The 22,745-nt window shown below is 45.8% G+C and overlaps 1 protein-coding gene, 1 long non-coding RNA gene and 1 pseudogene across 4 annotated transcripts in view; 2 read left to right on the forward strand and 1 right to left on the reverse strand.

Moving 5' to 3' along the window:
• The window catches only part of Drc8 (dynein regulatory complex subunit 8), an 87,460-nt gene that overhangs the window by 30,951 nt on the left and 33,764 nt on the right, over positions 1 to 22,745 (forward strand). For both annotated transcript variants that reach the window (XM_020185341.2, XM_020185340.2), the window contains exon 2: positions 1,479 to 1,563. In XM_020185341.2, coding sequence (XP_020040930.1) covers positions 1,479 to 1,563 — 85 coding nt within the window. The remainder of the gene's footprint in view (positions 1 to 1,478; positions 1,564 to 22,745) is intronic.
• Positions 1 to 22,745, forward strand: part of LOC141413991 (uncharacterized) — an 84,828-nt pseudogene that overhangs the window by 30,950 nt on the left and 31,133 nt on the right.
• On the reverse strand, positions 1,276 to 22,733 carry LOC141413992 (uncharacterized). 2 transcript variants are annotated; one of them, XR_012439113.1, is made up of 3 exons: positions 22,651 to 22,733; positions 15,233 to 15,397; positions 1,276 to 2,997 (listed from the first exon to the last, which is right to left on the reverse strand). It is a non-coding gene; the product is annotated as an uncharacterized lncRNA (long non-coding RNA). The 2 variants fall into 2 exon arrangements; XR_012439114.1 differs by lacking the exon at positions 1,276 to 2,997 and adding an exon at positions 6,850 to 9,591.

Raw genomic sequence — 22,745 nt, forward strand, 5'->3', positions numbered from 1 at the left:
CTTACACCCAACGGTGGGGGCAGGAGCAGGGGGTGGGGGACCCATTTCCTGTTTGGAGGTATTATATTTATAATTACATTTTCTATACTCACTCACTTCTTTTCTGGGTGTCCTGTTACTCTTACTGTATACTTACTGTTTGAAGCTTGGTTACATTTTTATTCTTTCACTCAGCCTAAAACACCTTGGGGTTAGCCTTGTCCCCGTTCTTTCTCTCTGTACCTTACATCAAGTCTGTCAGCAAATGCTGGTGGCTCTGTCCTTTAGAACACATCCAGAACCCTGTTGTTTCTCTCTGTCTCCACTGTTGCCCTCCTGCTCCAGCCACATGGTTCTCTGCAGCCCCACCTGGGCTGTGCTCCCTCCTTCCCTTTCCAGAGTCCTCTCACCTAGTGGACAGAGAGACAGGAGCAGAGTAGGCCTCCAGTGGGTCCCATGGCAGTCAGGTGAGAGCCCAAGTCCTTACGGTAGCCCCTCTGGGATTTCCCTCCTGGGATTTGGCACTTTGTTCTCTCTGCCTGAAACCTCAAGATGCTGGTGCTCACAGGCTGGCTCTTTCCTCTCTATCAGATGTGTCCCCAACATCGCCTCAGGCTCCTCCTCCTCCCCAGCACTACTCCTATCCCTTCCCTGGTTTCTCTTCCCTCTATTTTTTTTTTCTTCTTTTAGCACCATTTGGCGTGCTATGTATTTCAGCAGATATGTACAAGCTTGTGTGTCTTCCCCAGTAAATAGCTCTAGAGGAAGCGGCTTTTGTATGTTTTGTTCCTTGTCCGATAGAGAAGCAGGTAGAACACAGTAAGTACTCAATAAACTTTTATCAACTGCATCACTGTTTTCTGAAAGCAAGCCCTATTCTACAAGTTGTTTACAAGCTCTTTGAGGGAGGTCACAGAATGGTTTTTATGTGCCTCAACCACTTCAGCCTCCCCGGGCATAGAACATGCCCAGTGGGCGGGGCACACTGAGGCCAGCAGACAGCATTTGTTGCCTTGGGTTTACTCTGCCTCCCCCAGGACTGCAGCCAAGCTGCCGGAGAGAGGGCGCTGGAGAGGCCTCTGGTTTTGATCTGGGCAGTGGCTCTGAGGGTGTAGCGGGTGGAAAGCCCTTGACTGTGCACTCAAGGTTAAGGTTAAAGTAACTTTGGTGTTATGCCTCGGAAAGAAAAATTTATAGTCTGTTCCATTCTTTGACACCTCCAGAGGAAGTTAAACATGCTGAGTGCTGATCCATAAAGAAGATCAAGAGAAAAAACTAACCTAGGCATGGCGGCCCACGCTTGGATTCCCAACACGTGGGAGGCTGAGGCAGAAGGATTTGAGTTCAGGGTCAGCCTGGGCGACACAGGGAGACCCTGTCTCAAAAGCAAGCAAGCAAGCAAGCAAAAACCCTTGGAAGATTTCCAGTCTGATGGTTGAGATTTTTGTTTGTAATTCACAATTAAAGTAAAATGATTTTATTTACTTTGTTTTTTTCAGAAGTAACAGTGGCAGAATTTCACAGGAAAATCAAAGAGGCGTTTGAAGTGTTTGACCATGAGTCGAATGACACCGTGGATGTGAGGTTTGTTACTGTGTCACAGTCCTCAGTTACTGGTACAGTTTGTAAGTAGAAGTGGGAACTTTTCTTTTTACATTCTAGGGTATTTGCTAACAACTGCTTCAGTCACTCCTGGTTTTTACTCCTTGTGGTGTCATGGTCTGGTGGACAGAACGGTCTCCTTGCCATTCCTACCTAGGTTGCATGGCTTTAGTGTACATGGTTGCTAATGAGTATATGTTTGTTGAGCAAAGGAGTAGAATTTGCTTTTAAAGAATGGCAAAACAGCAAAAAGAACCAAAATGGAACATAGAAGAATGAAACACAGGAGCATTGGTAGATCTTGAGTGGAGGCAGGACACAGAAGAGCCAAAGCAGAGGAAGTGTGGCGAGTCTGACAGAATTGTGGGATTGGCGCCACACAGAGCAAAGAAAGGCGGCAGGAACATTCTCCCAAGAGGCCAGGCGAGGTGAGGGGCAGGTGGAGACCTCACAGTGTCACCAGGCTGAGCTGTGGGAGGTGACCTAAAGCTGGTACAGGAAGGGGCTGTTCGATGCCACAGGCTGCCGCTCACTGTAGGTGCTAGTCAGGGTTGGGTGCTTTATACCCGAGCTCAACTGAACCAGCAGTAGGGGACTTTACTCAGGACAGGCTGTGACTCTGTCTCACTTTCTCACCCCGAGGTCCAAGATTGATAAGCACTCCAGTCTTATTATTTTATAGTGACACTGCAAAACTGTTTTGTTTTGTACCGCAGCTACATCGATGGGCCTTACTGTGGGGTGAAGTGAAAGGTAGAGTTAAGTTTCTCTTTCGCCTGTGTCCACCTGGCTCAGCCAGCCTGGCTGTGTAGAGGGGAGGCGTGAGGGTCATGCAGGGCTGTGGCCTGGCACAGCATCCAGGGCTCTGAACTCCTTGCGTTCTCTGGGAATGCTCTGCATGGAGTACTGGGAAATGAGTGGTGAGGGGACGGTGGTGGTGGCAGGGCCTGAAAGGGACACAGGGAGCAAACAGCTCTAGTTTACCACGTATGAATGGCAAGCACCTTGACCTCGACCTGTCTTGAAGCTGAAGAGTTCTGCTACTGGGGACTGGGGACAGAGGTAGTGGCTCAAATGGTAGAGTGCCTGCCTAGCAAGCATGAGGTCCTGAATTCAAATCTCAGTACTGCCCCCCCCCCCAAAAAAAAGAGAGAAGTCAGGGGAAATATGGCTTTAGGTTTGTGGGTTTGTTTTTTGGTGGTGCTGGGGATGGAACCCAGGGCCTCATACGCACTAGGCACGGGCTCACCACTGAGCTGCACCCAGTCCTAGCACGGCTTTGTGATGGAGAGGAGGGAAGTAGTTGCTCACCTCTTGTGACCTCGGAGCTCCCCAGAGCGGGGAGCTGTGGGTGACTTGTGTGTGACCTCATTGTGGTGTCTTCATTTGTGTGGCAAGAGGTAACTTCTCCAGTCTCTGGAATCAAGGAGATGGCAAATAGTTTGCTCAGTGTCACATCAGCATCACATTGGCTCTTCCTATGCTAAGTCTCCCATCCCTGCTTTCCTCTCGCTGCCTCCCTGGCCCTGGTTTCCACTTCACACAGCCTTATCTCTTGTCTTTAGCTCCTGACATAGCAGTGAGAAGAAAATCCCCAAATCTTAGGGTGGTGATGCCAGTCAGGCCTTTTTGGTCAAAGGGCCAATTGAAGAAAAATACACATGTTTATGGCTATGTCTTTTTCTTATTCCCAAATAAAATAACCTTAGTAAGGCCCTGAAGGAAGGGTACATTCCCACAACTTACTTAAATAAGAATGGTTTCTGAGAAACCTGGTGTTGCTTTTTGCATTAAAATATCAAGACTAAGCACATTCCAGGAGTGGCACCATGGGAATGTCACTTTCGGGTCTTGGTTCCTGATGCTAATTTGTATGATTATGATGAGTTTCTCGTGCTGTGGGTGTCATTTTCACCCACCTCTGTGGACTAGACATGAAGGACAGAGACAAACCAACTGGCCCAATATCCACAAGGGTTAACGGTCAAGTTGGAAGTCAGATTCTTCTGCTCAGTCAGCTTTTCCAGCCTGACTGTGCACCAGCCCAGGGAGGCTCTGGAGGGCACTGACAAGGGCCAGCCTCTGCCTTTCCCAGCCTCGGCTTCTCCACGTACAACAGCCATTGATCTGTCTGGAATTTATTTTCACATATAACTAAAAGTGAAAGTCTAAGTACACTTTTACTTTCAGCTCGCTAAAGTCTGTTTACGTTTTGAGTGTTAGGTCTGCTTTATAACATGCTACCTTTTTTGTGATTAGATCTAACTTGAGCTTATTCAGATCTATTGCCTTACCTCTCAGTCAATACCAGTTCGGTACTATTGTAAGTGCTATCAGTTTATAAAAGGCTTTAGTACTTGTAAAACCTCTTTGTGACCTTGTTTTTAAACATTTTGATTTAGGATGGAAGGCAGTACTCTGTATAAAGATTGAGCAGGGTAGCGAGGTGTCTTTTTTTTTTTTGTTAGGACTGGGGTTTGAACTCAGGCTGCAAAACAGGCGCTCTACCACTTGAGCCACAACTCTAGTCCATTTTGCTCTGGTTATTTTGGAGATGGAGTCTCTCGAACTATTTGCCTGGACTGACTTTGAGCCAAGATCCTCCTGGTCTCAGCCTCCCAAGCAGCTAGGATTACAGGCGTGAGCCACTGACACCTGGTTCTTAGGGGTGTTTTATGGCGGCTACTCTCCCTTCCTCTTATCCTGCTGTGCATGTTGAAAGTTTTAATTTGAATTGTGTCACATTAAATAGAAAGGAGGCGGGTATTGTGACTGCCAGGCTAGCAGCTGGTAGCTTACCACCACCTGAAACATGAACTGGGACCTCTGCTCTCCTCCTCAGCCAGCATCACAGGGTGTGCAAACATGCAAAACAAGGCCGTTATTCCAGTTAAATTTGCTTTTTGTTTGGAAAGTATTGTTTTTCATAAAATTATTTTTGTAAACATATAGTGGATTTACTTATTTCTAAATGAGTTAATGAATTTTTTTTTGTGTGTGTGTGCTATTGGGGTTTGAACTCAGGGCCTTCACCTTGAGCCACTCCACCAGCCTTATTTTTGTGAAGGGTTTTTTGAGATCGGGTTTTGTGAACTATTTGTCCGGGCTGGCCCCGTACTGTTATCCTCCTGATCTCTGCCTCTTGAGTAGCTAGGATTACAGGTATGAGCCATTGGCACCTGGCTTATGAATGCATATTTTTAAATTTAAAGTTTTATTTAATAATGATAAATGTAGATCCATATAACTTACATAAATGATTAAGTGAGAAAAAGCAGTATAGACCAAAACGTTTGAGAACTGCTATTGTCAGTGGTGGGTTTTTTTGTGATACTGGGGTTTGAACTCAGGGCCTTGAGCCACTTGAGCCTTGAGCCACTCCACCAGCCCTTTTTTGTGATGGTTTTTTTTCAAGATAGGGTCTCGAGAACTGTTTGCTAGGGTTGGCTTCGAACCGTGATCCTCCTGATCTCTGCCTCCCGAGTAGCTAAGAATGGAACGATAGTAGCCTGGAACAAATTCGCTTGGGATTTGAATTAAAGTTCAAAACAATGTTATTATCATTATCATTCCAACTGATATTCTTCAAGTAAATAGTGCAGATATGTTTGCCCTGTTAACTGGATGGGCAGTGTTGTGCTGTATGTGACAGAAACCTCCTAAGAGGAGCTAACTTATTTGTGTGTGTTTTGTATTGGTCTTTTAAGTTCTAAAACATTTCATTTTCCTTTCCTTTTTTGTTTTTTAAAATTAAACAGCTTTTGAAACTAGCTCCTTGAAAAGCATTGCGTAGGTTTTTAGTATTGCTAATTAGGGATGTTTTCATTTTGCTGCAAAATAGACTGTAAACATTTTCACTTATATGGCCAGGCATGTTGGCTCGAGCCTCTAACTATGTGGGAGGCAGAGATCAGCAGGATCACTGTTCAAGACTAGCAGGGTGTGTGTGTGGGGTGGAGCTCGTGCAACCCCATGCCAACCAGTGGCTGGGCACTGTGGCGTGCCTCTGTCATCACAACACAAGTGGGAGAACCCCAGTCCAGGCTGGCTGGGCATAAGGTGAGACCCTATATCAAAAATAACGAGCACAAAAAGGGCTGGGGACATGACTCACGTGGTACAGCGCCTGCCCAGCAAGCAAGAGGCCCTGAGTTCAAACCCCAGCACCACTAAAATTAAAAAAAAATCTTTTTTTCACTTATATACATTTTCCTGCTTTGTGTTTAGAAATCAATAAGCCTGATGGAAAGTTAGATTCTTGAATAGATAATATATGTAAATGGGAGAAAATTCTTAAAAGTATAAAACACATATCATGACAATCTTTCACCTCCAACTCCTGGCTGTCCAAGTTCTTTTTCTAAAGGCAAGAATTGTAACAAGTTTCTCTAATTCTTATAGAAACAGTCCGTGTGTGTGTGTGTGTGCGCATGTGTTTTATTGGGGGTAAAATGTAGACAACACAAGAATGGCCATTTTTTGCCATTTGTAAGTGTCTGTTCAGCGGCATTAATTTTCATCTTCCCAAGCTGAAACTCTGCCTCCTTTAACTGTAACTAGTCCCCTCCCTCCCCAGCTTCTAGTCCCCTCCCTCCCCAGCTTCCTGTAAGTACTTTCCCATTGTAGTGTACACACATTGTGTTTAGCCATGCATCTGTTGCTGGACGTTTGGGTTGCTTCTGCCCTTTGACTCTGACTGAAGCTCCTGTGAGCGTTGTGTAGGAACACCTATTGGGTCCCTGCTTTTACTGCGTTTGGAAGTATACCCCGCAGTGGAGTCGCTGTGTTGCCTGGCTTTTTGAGGGAACTCCATTATGTTTTTCACAGTGGTTACACCATTGTACATTCCTACCCTAGATGTTCATGAAGCTTCCAGTTTCTTTATACTCGTGTCAAATCTTATTTTCTGGATTTTTGTTGTGTTTTAGGGGTACACAGCGGTGTCTCATTGGGCTTTGATCTGTGTCCCCTAGTGATAGTAACGTTGAGCTGCTTTTCGTGTATTTGCTGCTCATTTGTATACTCTTTGGAGGAATGTAAAGTCTAGTCTTTTGCCCATTTTTAAATCAGGTTATTTGATTTTTCATTGTTGTTGAGCTGTGGGATGTCCATGTGTGTTTAATACAAGTGGTAAGATACCATATGAGCCATTATGCGCTCTGCTTTCCTCTCTTACCAGTATATATTGGTGATTATTCCTTATTCCTCTACGTGGATCTTCGTCATTTTGTTATGGGAAATTCATAACATGGGACTTTGAGGTGAGGAAGCAACACTTTATTGTGCTGGCACAGACTCAGCGGACTCATGTCCACAGGCTGCGCCCTGAGAGCAAAGGGGCCTCACCTTATGTACCCTGGCAAGCAGGTTACAAGGCAATAAAATAAAAAAATAAGGTTTAACCCATTTATGGTTACATGCAATTCTATAGGCTACTTCAGCCTAGTGCTAAGTGCCCTTCTACCCCTGGTGCTGTGTGACCTTCTTCACGTTTGGATTCTTTATCTCTCTGCTAGGCCATCCCTTCCCGCATTGCTACTTTGTCAGAACTCAGGCCTGTCTTTCTCTTCTAATCTTCCTTCCCGCTACCATTACTCCCTGCTTTGATGCTTGGACCCACCTAGGGTCAAAGAGCATCATCTTGATCTAGGGGTTTGTATTACTGTAGCATCATTACATGTGAGGCCATTTTTCTTTCAACTGTGGCCTCGATGAGGCTGGAGACAGACCTTACAATCTGGGGCCAGGCAGGGCAAAACCAGGCAAGCCCCTAAAATCAAAAGCATAACACTTGTGAGGGTTTTGAATCCCCAAAAGTTGCAAACCATCCTCTAAATAATTCTTCAGGGTTCCAATCTTTCCTAGTCTGGACAGGGACATGGGTAGGCTTCCTCATTTGGTCTCTGATTTCTTCTGTGACCTTCCCTTTATCATCAATCTGTAAGCAGCAGTTGCTTAGGTTAAATTTTCCACAAACTCCTCCCTCAGAAGCCAGCAAATAGTCTAATGCCAAACGGTTCTGATAGATGGCATTGTGCATCTTAGTGCTTTGTTTTGCCAGAAAATTGAGAGCGCTTGCCATTTCATTAGTTATAATTTCAACAACAGCCTGTATGTAGGCTGATGATGTGGTTGACATATATATAGGGGTGCGATAGCCCCAGGACCTGTCTTCTGCCCAAGTGGCAGGACCATAGTACTGGATGATTTGCTCGGGAAGCCATTCATTATCTTTCCAATTGCCAATTTGTAAGGCACCCCATTTTTGTCTGTTAATTTTTCTTCATCTATGGGGACTCCCAGTTTTTGTCTAAGGGGAAGCAAGAAGAAGGATGACCTGATTGAGCCTAGTACATGAGACCCAAACCAGCTGCTGGGTAGCACAGTATAAGCTTGCTTCCCACAGATCCAATACAGCCCCCTGGATTGTCCCAAGCTTTCTGGAGATTAGAAAAGTTGGCCAGTGGTGGGGCTGGGGCTCTGTGTGGTTTGGAGCTCCCCACCATTAGGTATCTTGGGCAGTGTCATTGTAAAAGTTCTGTCCTAAACAAGTAGAGAACTGGCCTTTTGGGTGGGAGATACAGTAATTCCCAATGATAGAAGTTTTTAGGAGCCAGACACTTTTCCTGTGGTTGGGGAAGGTGGTCTCATCAAAGGGCAACCATGGATCTTGCTCCCTTGCTTGGGGGCCAGTGGTCTCCCATGTTGGGTTCCCCCACAGACATGGCATGAGGTAGCATTCAGTGCCTGGACTATAGGCTCAGCCAGTGAGAGGAACAAGTTTTTGGTCTTGTCAGATATAGGGAACTTTTCATTTCCTCATAAAAGGAATGAAACACTTGGTAAGAGGAACACTTACTGTTGATAGTCACTAACTTGAGGAGCAGTAGGGTCCTGGGATCGTACCCCTTTCCATTTATCTTTACCAACCTTACATCCCTGTTCCCAGTCTGAGGTCTTAAGTACAGTAAAATTTACAGGATTACATTTGCCAAGTGTACAGTTGGATATAGGTGTTCCCTTGTGGAGGAGAGCCGAATGCCCTGCTTTCTGCCAAGTAGCCCATGAGACACAACTCCAGTAAGCACAATAATGCCAACCTCTGCCACTGCGTGACCCACTGCATGGGTCCGGGCACATGTATTTATCATGTAACACATAGGCTCTCTCCTAGGTGAGGCCTCCACATCCCCTGCTACCTCAGCCTAGGGCTGCACATACATCAAAAAACACTGACGCTGGTTTATCAGGGTTGAATACCTGGGTATGGTTAATGAGGTCCCTAATTTCTCCCCTGATAGCACTGTCAAATCTCCAGACCTCCAACCATTGTTCCTGAGGGCTATAGGTGGGGTTGAAACAGACCTGCTGATTACCATAGGAACACACTGAATAGATGGTATGGCTGTGAGTGCATGACCTGATGGTGGTGCCTGCACAGGAATAGGAAGTATGGAAAAGCAAAGTCCTGGTGACAACACTTCCAGCCTGAGTAGTATGTATGTATAGGTCACAGGATGAGGGCTCTGGGACCATGAAGGGAGACCACATCAGTAATTATAAATAGTAATTATGCATCCTGCTCAAAAGAGGTAGAAGAGAGCTGATAAAAACTTTTCACCGTGAGTCCAGTCAGTGGGGGGCAATTTCTGACAAACCTATGGTAAAGATTAGGATGAGAACTGTAGCAACAGATACAGACAAGGGGTGACAATGCATTGCAGTAAAATTACTGACATAGAAACAGTTCTATCCTGTTAGACAATTGATTCCTCACGCTTCTCCCATGCGTAGACTAGTCAGCTTCTGGAGTGACTAGAGTAGAGCTGTTGTCTCCTTGTTCATGGTTCCCTTTTGTTTCCTGGGAAGCAGAGTCCTGCCAAGGAAGGGCACTGACTTTCCGGAGAGTGATCCTACATGGTGAAGCCGGATCAGGGATGCACTTCCACTCAAGAGAAGCTGGCTTGACTCAGCTGTAGTGGGTTCAAGGAGTTATCTCTGCTACTTGGACTGCAGTAGGGGTAGACAAAATAACAACAAAAGGGCCTCTCCAATGAGGCTTTAATGGTTGGACACTCCATTCCTTTACCCAGATGGCATCACCTGGCCTGTAAGGCTACATGGAAGTTGTTAGGCTGACAGGAAGTCTCTCCCGGACCCAGTCATTGATCTTTGAGAGAGTCAACTTGAGGGCCTGCATCTGCTGCCTTAAGGTGAGGTCATCTATTCCCTTAACCTTGACTATGCCCTTGATTAAGGGGGATGGACGTCCATAAAGGACTTCAAAGGTGAGAGCCCTGTCTGCTTTGTGGGAGTAGACCTAATCCTCAGCAATGCTGTGGGCAGTAATTGATCCCACTGCACATGGGTCTCCTGACACAGTTTTCCCAACTATAATTTTTGGGTTCTATTCATGCGTTCCACTTTTCCTGAACTCTGGGGGCAGTAGGTTGTATGCAATTTCCAGGTGATTCCTAAGCTTTTAGGAATGAGCTGTACCACCTTTGCCACAAAGACTGTGCCATTATCTGACCCAATTGACACAGGTATTCTAAACAGAGGGATGGTTTCCTTTAACAGACATCTGGCCACCTCCCGGGCCTTTTCAGTTCATGTGGGGAAGGCTTCCACCCATCCTGAGAAGGTACAAACAAAAATTGACAGATATTTGCATCCTTGAGCTTGTGGCATTTCAGTGACATCCACAATGAGGTTTTCAAGAGGAATCCCACAACACTCTGTGCCTGCAGAGGTGCTTTTAGCCCTTGTCTGGGGTTATTTTTGGCACATTGGCTATATCTCTCACATACTGCCTTACTTATGTTGGAGAGCTTGGGGACATAAAACTGCTGAGCCAGGGTGGTCTCAAGGACTGTTCACCCTGAGTGAGTTCCTTCATGGACCTGCTTGACAAATGTAGGGGCCAGTGACTCAGGTATGGCAATGCAGCCATCAGCAAACTTCCACCATCTGTTTGGTAGAAATTTCCCTCCTCAGTCTTGGACCAAGCCTGTTCTTGTGGTGTGTCCCATGTGTCCCATTCAGCAAAGGGGCTTGGGAACAAGGCAGCCTTCAGGACAGTTGGGGATGGTCCCCTCATGAGGGCTGCTTGTTTGGCCTCTGTCAACTCTCCGGTTTCCCCAGGCAATTGTTGCATCTCCCTTTTGGTGCCCTTGGCAGTGTATAACTGCCACCCATTTAGGGGCCCATACAGCATCTAGCAAGTTTGAGGATTTCCTGCCCATACTTGATACTTTTTCCTCCCAAGTTAATGAGTCCCTTCTCTTTATATAAGGCCCCATGGACACGAATGGTTGTGAAGGCATATTTAGAGTCAGTGTAAATGTTTACTCATACTCCTGCAGCAAGCTGGAGAGCCCACGTGAGGGTGACAAGTTCAGCCTTTTGCACATAATTCCCTACTAGCAGCAAGCGAGTCTCAATAACTGAGTCCAAAGTCACCACCACATAACCACAATGCATGTGCCATACCAGACAAAGGTGCTGCCATCTGTGAAATATTCAATGTCCAGATTGCCGATTGACTAATCAATTAGATCTGGCTGGCTCGAGAAAACCTTATCCATAACCTCTAAGCAGTCATGCTCTGGGGGGCTGGAGTCAATTGGCAATAGGGTGGCCAGGTTTAGAGTCTTAACAACCTCCAGCCGGATGTGTGGGTTTTCACATAGCATACTCTGGTATTTGACCATCCAAGAATTAATCATCCAATAATTTCCCTTGTACTCCATGAGTGTCAGGATGGAGTGGGGAACCCAGACAGTGAATTCCTGCCCTATGGTGAGATTGTCTGCTTCTGTCACCAGCAGCTGTGGCTGCTAGGGCATGCAGGCAAGGCAGCCAGCCTCCAGAAATGGGATCAAGTTGTTTTGACAAGTAAGACACCAGAAAGTGCCAGGAGCCCAGTAACTGAGTCAAGACCCCAACAGTTGTTCCCTTTCACTCATGGACATACAGGAAAAGGGGCTTCATCACATCTGGCAGGCCTAGAGCAGGGGCATTGGTGAGAGCCCCTTGATTTCTTTAAAGGCTTCCTCTTGCTCCCTCCCCCATGCTAAAGGCTCCCGTTTTCCCCCTTGTGACTTCATAGAGGGATTTGGCCAAAAGGGAGTAGTTAGGGATCCAGATTTGACAGAAATCTGCAGCTCACCAAAACTCTCTAATTTGCTGGTGGGTCTTAGGGACTGGGATGAAACATACAGCCTATTTTCTTTCAGGGCCGAGCCTGCGTAGCCCCTGGGACAGGTGAAAGCCAAGGTATTTGACAGTGTTGTGGCAAATCTGGGCCTTTTTCCTAGAGACTTTGTATCCTTTCCATAAAAGAGAGAGGAGAAGGTGTGTCCCTTCCATACAGTCCTCCCCAGGTGGTACAGGAGGCAGGAGGTCATCTACATACTGGAGGAGTAGGCAGCCATGCTGGTTGGCTAAGAAGGCTTTTAGGTCAGATGCCAAGGCAGTTCTGAAAATAGTGGGTGAATTTTTGAAAACTTGTGGCAACCGAGTCCAGGTTAGCTGCCCCTTTTCCCCAGTGTTGGGATTTTCCCATTGGAAGGCAAAAATAGTCTGGCTCTGTGGAGCCAGGATGACGCAGAAGAATCTTTAAGATCTAGGCAAGTAAAAAACGTTGCCTCAGCTGGGACAAGTCCTAAAAGTGTGTATGGATTTGGGGCTATGGGGTGCAAAGTAACAGTTGCTGAATTTACTGCCTGGAGGTCCTGAACTGGCCTGAAATCCTCAGTCCCCAGTTTCTGGACTGGTAATCAGGGTTTGTTCCAGGATGACTGACAAGGTCAGAGGATCCCATATTTTAGGAGTCTGGCAAAATGTTTTTAAATTCTGTCCTGGGCTTTGTGGAGAGATGAAGTACTGTTTTTGGCTGACGGGTGACTCCCAGCTTTAGTTCCACCACTACTGGGGGCACATTTTGGGCCAGACCTGGGGTTGGATCATCTTCAGCCCACACACCTAGAATCTTGAAGGGAAGCTCAGGTATCTCAAGAGGCCTCCCTTAGGAATATAGAGCTGCCATTTCTCCCCTTGTGCAACTGTGAGGATTAAAGTCTTTGCCTTAGGTCCTCTCAATTCTAAGACTGCTGTGCCATTTGAATCAAAAGCTATCTGTGCCCTCAGTTTTCATAGTAAGTCCCTGCCCATCAGGCCCATGGGGCAATAGGGGAGATAGAGGAATTCATGCCTTACTTCATGACTCCCAAGTTTGCGCCATCTGGACACTAAGAAGAAGTTGCAGACTTGGTCCCCAATAATAGTTGCATGCTTGTTGGAAAGAGGGCCCACTGGTTGGGTCACAACTGAATGTTTGGCACCTGTGTCTACCATGAGCTCAGTGGTATGGCCCCCTATTTTTATTTGGACCATAAGCTCCTGGGGGCCCAGTGGAATGGAGCCCAGTCTGTCCTAGTCCTCCTCATAGCCTCCCAGGCCTGCCAGACCATCAGTGCTTTCCTCTCAGGGACTGGCTCCCCTGCGGGTGGGCTGATATTTTCCTTCAACAGCCTGGCCTCTGCCTCTGGTCTGGGGGACCTTTTGGGAGTCCCTGATTTGTTGGGGGACATTCATCCTTCCAGTGCCCTTCCTGATGACCATAGGCACATTGATTTTGCCCTAGTTTCTCACTAGGGCAGGGGCATCCTGGGGGCATCTTGTTCTCGGGGATTGCTTCTGCCTCTGCCTTGCTGGGGCCCATCTGACTGTCCAGCAAGGGCTGCTGCAAGGAGGTCCACTTTCTCTTTCATCTTCCTGTTGGCCTCCCACTTAGCCTCGTGATCTTGATTGACAAAAACCTTTGTGGCCACCTCCAGGAGCTGGCTGGCATTCATTCCAGCAAATCCCTCCAGTTTCTGCAGTTTTCACCTTATGTGTCCCTGGACCTGGCCGACAAAAGCAGCATTTATCATCCTCTGGTTTTCAGTGGCTTCCAGATCAAAGGGGGTGCACATATGGGAAGCCTCCACAATCACTTATTAAACTGGCTGGGACCCTCAGCTGGCCCTTGGAGGACTTCTCTTCTCTCACTCATGTTCATGACCTTTTCCCCTCCTTCCTTCATGCCTCCAAGAATGCCTCCTGATCCCGTTCAAGCTGCTGGTAATCTCAGTCATCACTGGGGTCCCAATGGGGGTCTTCCTCGGGAAAATGAGCTTGAGTGTATGCTTGGGCATTTAGGGTGCCTCAGGGGCATGATCTTCTAAGCACTTTAATGCTTCCAACGTTATACGGCCCCATACTTCAGTATTAAAGAGTCAGGAGAAGTTGTCAACAGTCTGTCCAGGTGGGTTTGTGAGTCTGGATGATAGACTGCATCGAATCAGTCAGAGCCTGATGTTTCCAGTTGAGGAAGTCTGTGGTGGTAAAGGGCTGATAGACAAATACTCATCCTCCTCCTTTTATTTGGCCTTCCTGGTTATAATATGTGGGGCTCTGGGCTTCCCTCAGGGGCATCTGCAGGGGCAGCAGGAGTTTGAGGAAAGGAGGAGTCCTCACAGAGACTGGTTAGATGCTCTCGATTGAGTGGGGGATGTGGGGTGAGCACTGGTGGACTTGGAGTGGGTATGGTGTCCATAGGACTCAGGGAGGTCAGGGGAGTTGAGGCCCCAGAGGCTTCTGAACCAGAGTTTACAGGTGTGACTGTCCCTTTAGTTTCCCCATTCAGTGTCAGAGGTGGGGTGCAGAACAGGGCACTGGTGGCAGAGGTGGATGAAGTGTCACATAGGGTGGTGGTACCTCCTCAGGTTCCTCAGTAGGTATAGGCTCCTTTGCTTTCTCTCTACACTTGGAAGTTGTGGCCACCCTAGCCACCATAATCCTACAGGCCTCTTCTAGGTAAGGCCTTCGCCATGTGGGCCAACTAAGAACAGCATCCTGCCAGCAGTCAATATGGGAAATTGATCTAAGTGCCCAGACCTTCCTACAATTACCCTATAAACTTCATTAACCACATTTTTATTTAATGACCCTTCCGGGGGCCACCCTACAGCAAGAGCAGGCCAATCTACTTCACAAAGGACCTAAGCTTGTTAGGAGTTAACTCCATAGTCTCCATTAAATCCCTTTTTAAGTTTTTAACATTATACCCCAAGGGAGTGCTTTTACTCTATTTCCACCTATCTCCTCTCATTACCAGACGGCAAGACAGACATAGAGGGGGAGGGGTTTTGGAGACGAGGTAAGAGGGCCTCTTCTCCAACACACAAGGGAGAACAATCACACTCCTTATTGGTGATCTGGACATGGTCACCTGGCTGGGAACTGCACCTACACAGGGTCCTCACTTGCTTCATCCATTTGGCCGCTCCCCTCACAAGGATTTAGGCAGCTCCTGGCTGTAGTGAGTCCGTATAAACCCTGGACCAGAGGCCCTGTTAGGGCTCACCCTTGACCATGTGAGTTCATCCTGGACATGCAGATTGGTACTCTGCACTTGTTTCGCAGCTGGTCTGCATCTCAGGATCTCACTTTTACACACTCTCACATAGCACAGTAATTCCACCCCACTCCCTGACCTGAGAGACATAGTTTCACCCCAGAAGATGGCTACTAAGGGTCTCTGGGAGGTGATCAATCCCCCTTTCTGCCTTCAAAAGGTGGCCTATTATTTGAACCCGGTTCTTACCAATCTGATGGTAGTGCTCCCCTCGCTGGTTCCTGTGCCTCATCAGGTTCCGTGGTGCATTGGAGGCCCTCACCCCGAACCCAGGAGGACAAATCCCTTCTCTGGATCAAGCTGTCCATTGGCACCTGGCGGGATCACTTCTCCTGGCAGTCCAGGGGACACACCCTGGGGGTGACAAGGGAGGTAAAAAAAAAATCAGTCTCCACAATCCCAGCAATGAGCCCCCAAGAAATGTTATAGGAAACTCAAAACAGAGACACAGGATGCTGAGGCAAGGAAGCAATACTTTATTGTGCTGGCACAGACCCAGCGGACTTGGGTCCAAAGGCTGAGCCCCGAGAACAAAGGGGCATCACCTTATGTACCCTTGCAAGCAGGTTACAGAAGCAATAAAATAAAAAAAAGCAAGGTTTAGGCCATATATGGTTACATGCAATTCTATAGGCTACTTTAGCCTAGTGCTAAGTGCCTTTCTACCTCTGGTGCTGTGTGACCTTCTTTACCTTTGGATTCTTTAGGTTTTATCTCTCTGCTATGCCATCCCTTCCCGCCTGCTACTTTATCAGAACTCAGGCCTATCTGTTTCTTTTGTGGTCCTCATCTCTGCTACAATTTCATTGTGTGGATGAGCTGTAATACACTGGCATCATCTGGCATTATTAGTAGGTACTCCAGTGGTTTCCAGGCTTTTGCTGTGACAATCCACACCGCCGAACCTGTCTTAACGTGCATGCCATTGCACAGCCGGGAGAAGTTTGCTCTAGGATACGTGCTCAGAAACAGGTCAACGTGCATGGATATTTTTGTTCCCTGTTGCTCTCTTGAGAAAATAGTCTCTCATCATATTATGTGATGCTGACTGTTTCATTTCTTCTCTCTCTAAAACAAAGCTAATTGTCAAACTTTGGGATTTTTGCCAATATGTAAAAAATGGAAACTCAGAGTTAATCCTCATTTTCAGAATTTTAAGCATCTTTTGTAGCTCCAAAAACTATATTACTTTTGTTTAAATGGGCATTTTATGACCTCTTTCTCTTTTTTAATTATTTCTTTTGATCTTTGTGACATATATATCATCTGTCTCCTCACTATATTTTTGTTTTCTGGTATTCAGAAATGACAATACTCAGGTTATTTACTTTTTTAGTATGAACCTAATTTTTGGAGACAATAGTCATTTAGAGTAAATTTAGAGTAGGTTTTTTTTTTTTTTGCTGCTGCTGGGGATTGAAACAGAGCCTCTCCCATGCTACGCAGATGCTCAACCAGCCAGCCCCAAGAATTGTCCTGATAGAAGAAATTTAGGTTGAAGTCAGTAGAGTCGGTTGACTTATATCAGCTTGCATATTTTTAAACACTCTATTCTAAGCAATTTCAGAGCAAATTGATAGTCAAGACTTTGATGAGCTAAGATAACACAGAGTCCAATCCTGGAATGACCACCTTTGCAGTGTTCCCAGCTACTCTGTTGACCTTGTACCTGCCCCGTATGTGGGAGATTTTCCCCAGCTGTTTCTTAGTCTTTACACAAACGTTTTGCAGTCCAGGAGCCCCATGCATCTTGCTAATGGAGGGAATCTGTTTTAATGTAACCTCTGTCTTCAGCTTAGCATGGATAAAAAATACACAACGGCTGTGGTGTAGTTCAAGTGGTAGAGCGTTGGCCTACCATGCATGAAGTGATGGGTTCAATCCCCACTACCAGAAAGAAAATCTAGAATATGATCTTCATGAAGGCAGAGGTTTCTCTTTTGTTCCCTGCTATCCTAGCACTTAGAACAAAGTGCTTACTAGGTGAATGAATGGATGAGTGATTCTATAAAAATGAGATCACAATAGTCATGTTTTTCAAAACAAAAAAATGAAATTAAAGGAATACTAATTTCAGTGGAAGAAATCGTAGAATCTCAGATGTTTGTCATAAGAGACATTATTTGTTTTAAGTACAGGAAAGATATGGAGGGAACACATTAAGAGGCTGTATTTCTTTTGTTTTCAAATGATCTATTTCAAGGGTTAAAAGAATCCGTTAGCTTTTCACTATGAAGATAATGAAATGTTTACTTCCAAGCTTTCTTGTATGGCATCTTGGGATTCCCAGGTGGCCTGCTCACATGGCAGCGCTCACACACCACCTATGTGTTTCCTGTGTATCTGAACTGAGTCACTGCTGTCTACCATTTTCCTTTTTGTGTTCTCCACTCTTGCACTCTTCGATTTGTTTCTGTTGTCTGCATTCTCGTCACCTTTTCTTCTTTTTCAGAAAGTGCTTATGGATGTTTTTTCATGTTAAAAATGTTTGCTTTGTACCAGAACACTTTGTATTTGAGTGCCTTTTTTTTTTCATCATACTAGGGTTTGAACTCAGGGCTTCGTGCTTGTAAGGCAGATACTCTTCTACTTGAGCCACACCTCCAGCCCTTGAATGATATCTTATACATTTACACCATTTTTAATGGTTGCAAGGTGTTTCAACATGTGACTAGCCATAATTTAACATCTCCTAACGTTGGAAATTTGGGCTGTTTGTACCATGACGCTTCTGTAATTGTGACAGGGCTGCCATTTTTAATGTGGAGTTGGTCAAGTACCTTATTGCTTTACTAGACTGCCATGTGTGCCCAGTCTCTTTTCCTAAATGGGAAGAGTTTGTTTTGTTGTTGTTGGGAGATAGGTTATAGCAATCTAATAATAAAGTCTGAGAACATGATGGTAGGCAGGCTAAATAGAAACCCATTCTAGCTGTGCTTGGGAGGCTGATGCAGGAGGATCTTAAGTTTGAGCCCAGCCTGGGTTGTACAGCTCAAATGGTGGGTGGGACCCATTGACCAAGATTGGAAGCAGAATTTGTTAAAGATGGGAGAGTGAAGTTTGAGTAAGTAGAGAAAGCTAAGTGGTGATGTGATGTGAGGGAGTGGTTAGGACGGGGATTACATTAAAATACTTCAAATGGATAATGTAGTTGCATGGTTAAAAATCCAAAGACAGCCAAGTACAAAGAAAAGTTCTTCTGCCCTCTTTTCACCTGCTCCCCCAAGAGCCAGTAGCCAAAGGGACCACTCTGGAAGAGTTCTGTGTGCACAGTAATCCACATACCTACTTTCATCCCTTTTCACAAAAAATGGCTGCATACTTTTGTGGTATTAGTATTGTTGGCTTGGAGTGGGGTGAGGTCATTTTTGAGGCTGCTGGTAGCACTCAGAGGTCTTGAGTGGGCATGGTTTTTCAGGTCAGGCTTAGGCTGAGCGTGTAAGTGCCGTAAACTTTGGTTTATTGACGGCATTGCAGAGGGTGTGGTATCCTCGGAATCCCATAAGCTATGTCCCAGGTCTTAACATCCCAGGGTTTATCATAATCAAGTTGTCACCAGAGGAATGTGTGCCACTCGGAGTCCTGCTGCATAGAAACCTCACGTGTGGGACCGTCAGGCTTTTCTGCTGAGAGCCTCATCCATACAGCAGAGTGATGTTTGTAGGCTGTGTGCTGCAGGTGACAGACCACAGATGAAAGGAGCTGGTTCTGAACGACTTTGTGGAGGAAAGCCACCTCTGTGACTCCTAAGTCACTGGAAATGGAGCTTTCTATAGCAGTCACAATCCTCACCTAGTGGCATTCCTGAATTTGCACCACAGGGACCCATAGAAGGGTTTGGTCACCCAGACATCATGATGAGCTGTGTCTCAGGCCATTTGGAGAGGACTGCTGAATGTCTTGCTCCTTCAGTCATGTGTGACATGAAGAATGTCTCCCTGTAAGAATTCCTCCACAAACCACAAGCTGTGAGTGTCACATACAGTTGCAATGGCATGAGAAAGTCCAGCAGTTTAAAATCTCATCCCCAGGTTTATTTAGAGAAGGAAGGTAGTATCACCAACACTCATTAGTAATAACGAGTGTTAGCTCACATACATGGAGTAAGTAACTGCAGCTTCACTATAGTCAGTGGACTGCAACATGTGTGCTGCAGGTGGAGGGAGGGACAGGAACTCCATCCATGCCACTTGCTTGTACAGTGAGGCAGACATCTGCATCTTCCATGTCTGCAACTGCTCTTTGCCCTGGGGAGGCAAAAAGACAGGACTGTTCACACAGCTAGAAATGGAGAAGATGGGGTCACAGCAGCAGTGTTCCAAGCAGCATGAGACTTCATTAATTTGTCTTTGAAGCGACTAGAAACAAATATTCAGAGGTGCCACTGCCACTGTAGAGCGTGGCGATGACACCAGGTCAGAAGCCAGCCACAAAGTGCCATCTATTAAGGGAGCCTTTGGTTAATTCAAAGACATGGGAGCTGAGCAGCAACCAACTCATAACCTTCTGCCCTCTCTTCCTTTCTCTTTTCCTCCTTCCCTTCTCCTCGCCCTCTCCTATCCTGCCTTCCCTTTTCTTCCATTCTTTTCTTCCTGTGCTGGGAATCAAAGCCAGGGTCTTGCAAATGCCAGGCAAGCACTCTACCACTGAGCCACATACCCACCCCTGTCACCTTCTCCCCAGAAATGGACAAGTTGATTCTAAAATTTTCCTGTTGAATTGTAAGGGACCTGCCATAGCCCAGTCTTTGAAAAGAAGAACAAGTTGACTCACACTTCCTGATGTAAAATTTACTTCAGAGATACATCAGTCAAGACTGTGATACCGGCACAAGGGCATTACGATAGGCACACAGATTAACAGAGTAGAATGAGAGTCTGGAAGTAACTCTTACATTTATGGCCAATTGATCTTCAGCAAAGGTGGCAAGGCAAGTCAATAAAGAGTCTTTGTCAGACACTGGTGGCTCACAACTGTAGTCCCAACTACTCAGGAGGCTGAGATCAGGAGGATTGCAGTTCAAAGCCAATCCAGGAAAGTAGTTCACAAAACCCTATCTCCAAAATAACCAGAGCAAAATGGACTGGAGATGTGGCTTAAGCAGTAGAGCACCTGCTTTGCAAGTGTGAAGCCCTGAGTTTAAAACCCTAGTCCCACTTAAAAACAAACAAACAAAAAAAACCTACAGAACAATTTTCTTATGAATATCTGTACAAAAATTGCAAATAAAATCTTAGCAACAAAAGTCAGTCGCACATTTAAGCAAACTGAAGTTTATTCTAGGAATATAAAAATAGTCCTGTGTTTGGAAGTTTATTAATGTAATTCTTCATATTAATAGATCTGAGAAGGAAAAATCACAGGTTTGGTTAAGAGGCATTTGACAGAATTCAGCACACATTCATAATTTTAAAGACTCAATAAAGCAGAAACTGAGACACTATTTCCTTAACATGAAATCCGTGTGCAGCTCAAATGAGGTTCTTACCTTGTGAAAAGACTTCAGGAGCAGTGCTGTTCCAGTCAGGAGCAAGGTGAGGTCACTACACTTGCACGGCTATTTAATGTTAACTAGAGGCACAAGCCAACCACTTGGGCGCGTGACTGACACAGACACTGTGCCTGAAATAAGGGGGCAGGAAAGGCAAGAGAGAGAAGCTAGCTTTATTTGTAGATATGTGATCAGATCTCTGGAAAGCCCAAGACAATCGATGAAAATCTACTGCAGAGAAAAAGAAGATGCAATAAAGCAATGCACTACCATAAAGTTGGTGTGTAGAGACCAAGGGCCTTCGCCTGCACAGTGCCAGGGAGACGAGGCAACGGGATGTACGACCCAATGGTGATCGCAACAGGAGCAACCTTTACAGAAGAAAATGCAGCAAGGAATGTACAGGAGCTGTTTTAGGTCTTTTCCATCTAGAAACACAGAACAGATGGAAAGAAACCGTGTCTTTGGATGGGAAGACTTGAAACAGTAAAGTTATCAAAGAATCCTAACTTAAGAATGTAACACAAATTAAAATACCAGTATATCTTTCTGGAGTAGATTTTAACGTTCTTGTGAAAAATAAGTAACCAAGAAGAGGTGAGGAAATGTTGACAGGGAAGAGCCAGGAGGCGAGGTTCACTCTACTTGATATTAGAGTGTGTGACAGGCCACGTGTGGTGGCACACGCCTGTGACCCCAGCACTTGGTGAATTAGACATCACCCAGCGCAAGTCTGCCTAAAAAAACCACATCAAACAAACCAAAAAATATTACAAGATGGGAATATAGGTTGGTAAGAGAACACTTGCCTAGCATGTGTGAGGCCCTGAGGGTATCCCCAGCACCAGAAAACCCCAAATCCTCAGTATTAAAGGAGCACAGCATAAAGGCTCCACTAGGCAGAGTAAAACCCAAAGACGGCCTCGAGCTCATGCGAATGTCAACAAAGAACCCGGTGACATCTCCAGCAGGAGGGGAAAGGTGGGATTTGGGAAGATACAAAGGTGGGTCTTGATGCTGGATACCATGGTAAAGTCCACATGTGCCTCAGAGGTAGGCGTAAGACACAGTATTAAAAATATGTGAGTGAGCTCCTTTATAAAGTTGGAGTGAGGAAAATGGCCCAAAACAAACTCCAAAAGGAAAAAGATTGACATTCAACCACATAAAAAAATTTCAAGCCTTCCCCAAAATAATAGTAAAAAATCAGGAGAAATGGCACGAGAAAATCCTTTATTGCAAATGGCCAATACCCTAGAGATAAAAGCCGTAACTCTTCCAAAAACAGCCAAGTCATCAGAAATTTCCACTTTTTTGTTTGTAGCCAAGGCTGGCCTGGAACTTGCGATCCTCTGGTGTCCACCCCCCAAGTGGGGGGATTATAGGTGGGCACCACTGCACCCGGCTTCCACTTCTTAACCACAGAGAAAAACAGAACTTAGTATTCCATTATTTTACAATTTAATCTTTTCAGTTCTTTAAAAAACATTTTCCGGGCTCAGGGTGTAGCTCAGTGGTAGAGCACTTGCTTTTCATATACAACGCCCTAGGTGTGACCCCAGCATCAAAAGTAAACAAACAAGGAAACACCACACATTTGACTTTGAAATAATTTTAGAGTTACAGAAATGCAAATACTTAGTTCTGAGTGTCCCTGGATGTCCTTTGCCAACCTCCCCTGATCTTCACGTCTTCTGTGACCATAGGACAGGGCGCAGCACCAAGAGGTCAGCGTAGGTATGACACTATGAGCTGAACCACAGGTCTCATGGGCCTTTCCTCAGTCCTTCAGCAATCCCTCTGGTTCCTCAGTCCCCACACCGCAGTTCCTCAGCCACTGTGTCTTTCATGCCTGACTTTGTAGAATGTCCTCAAAGGTCGCCTCATGACAGAATGAGGTGTTGTGTTTTTGGCGAGAGTGCCACAGGAGTGAGTTTGTACCTGTCTTGGAGTGTTATTGTCAGGGACACATGACAGTGTCATGTCATCTTACTGATTAAGGTTGGTGACCTTGTCTGCCAGGCTTCCCCACTAGGAAGTTTATAACTTATAAATGCATGGAATTTCCCTGTAGTGGAGACTCTGCACGCCCACCTCCCCTGCCACCTTCACTCACCAGTGTTAGCTTCCGACAGTCCCCTGCTCTGCGACAGTTACCACTGCAGTTGGCCAAATGGTGCTTCCGGTTCTTTCTCAGAGGGAAACTGGGCC

Source organism: Castor canadensis, chromosome 11, assembly GCF_047511655.1.
Source record: "Castor canadensis chromosome 11, mCasCan1.hap1v2, whole genome shotgun sequence".
NCBI classification, from domain to species: Eukaryota; Metazoa; Chordata; class Mammalia; order Rodentia; family Castoridae; genus Castor; species Castor canadensis.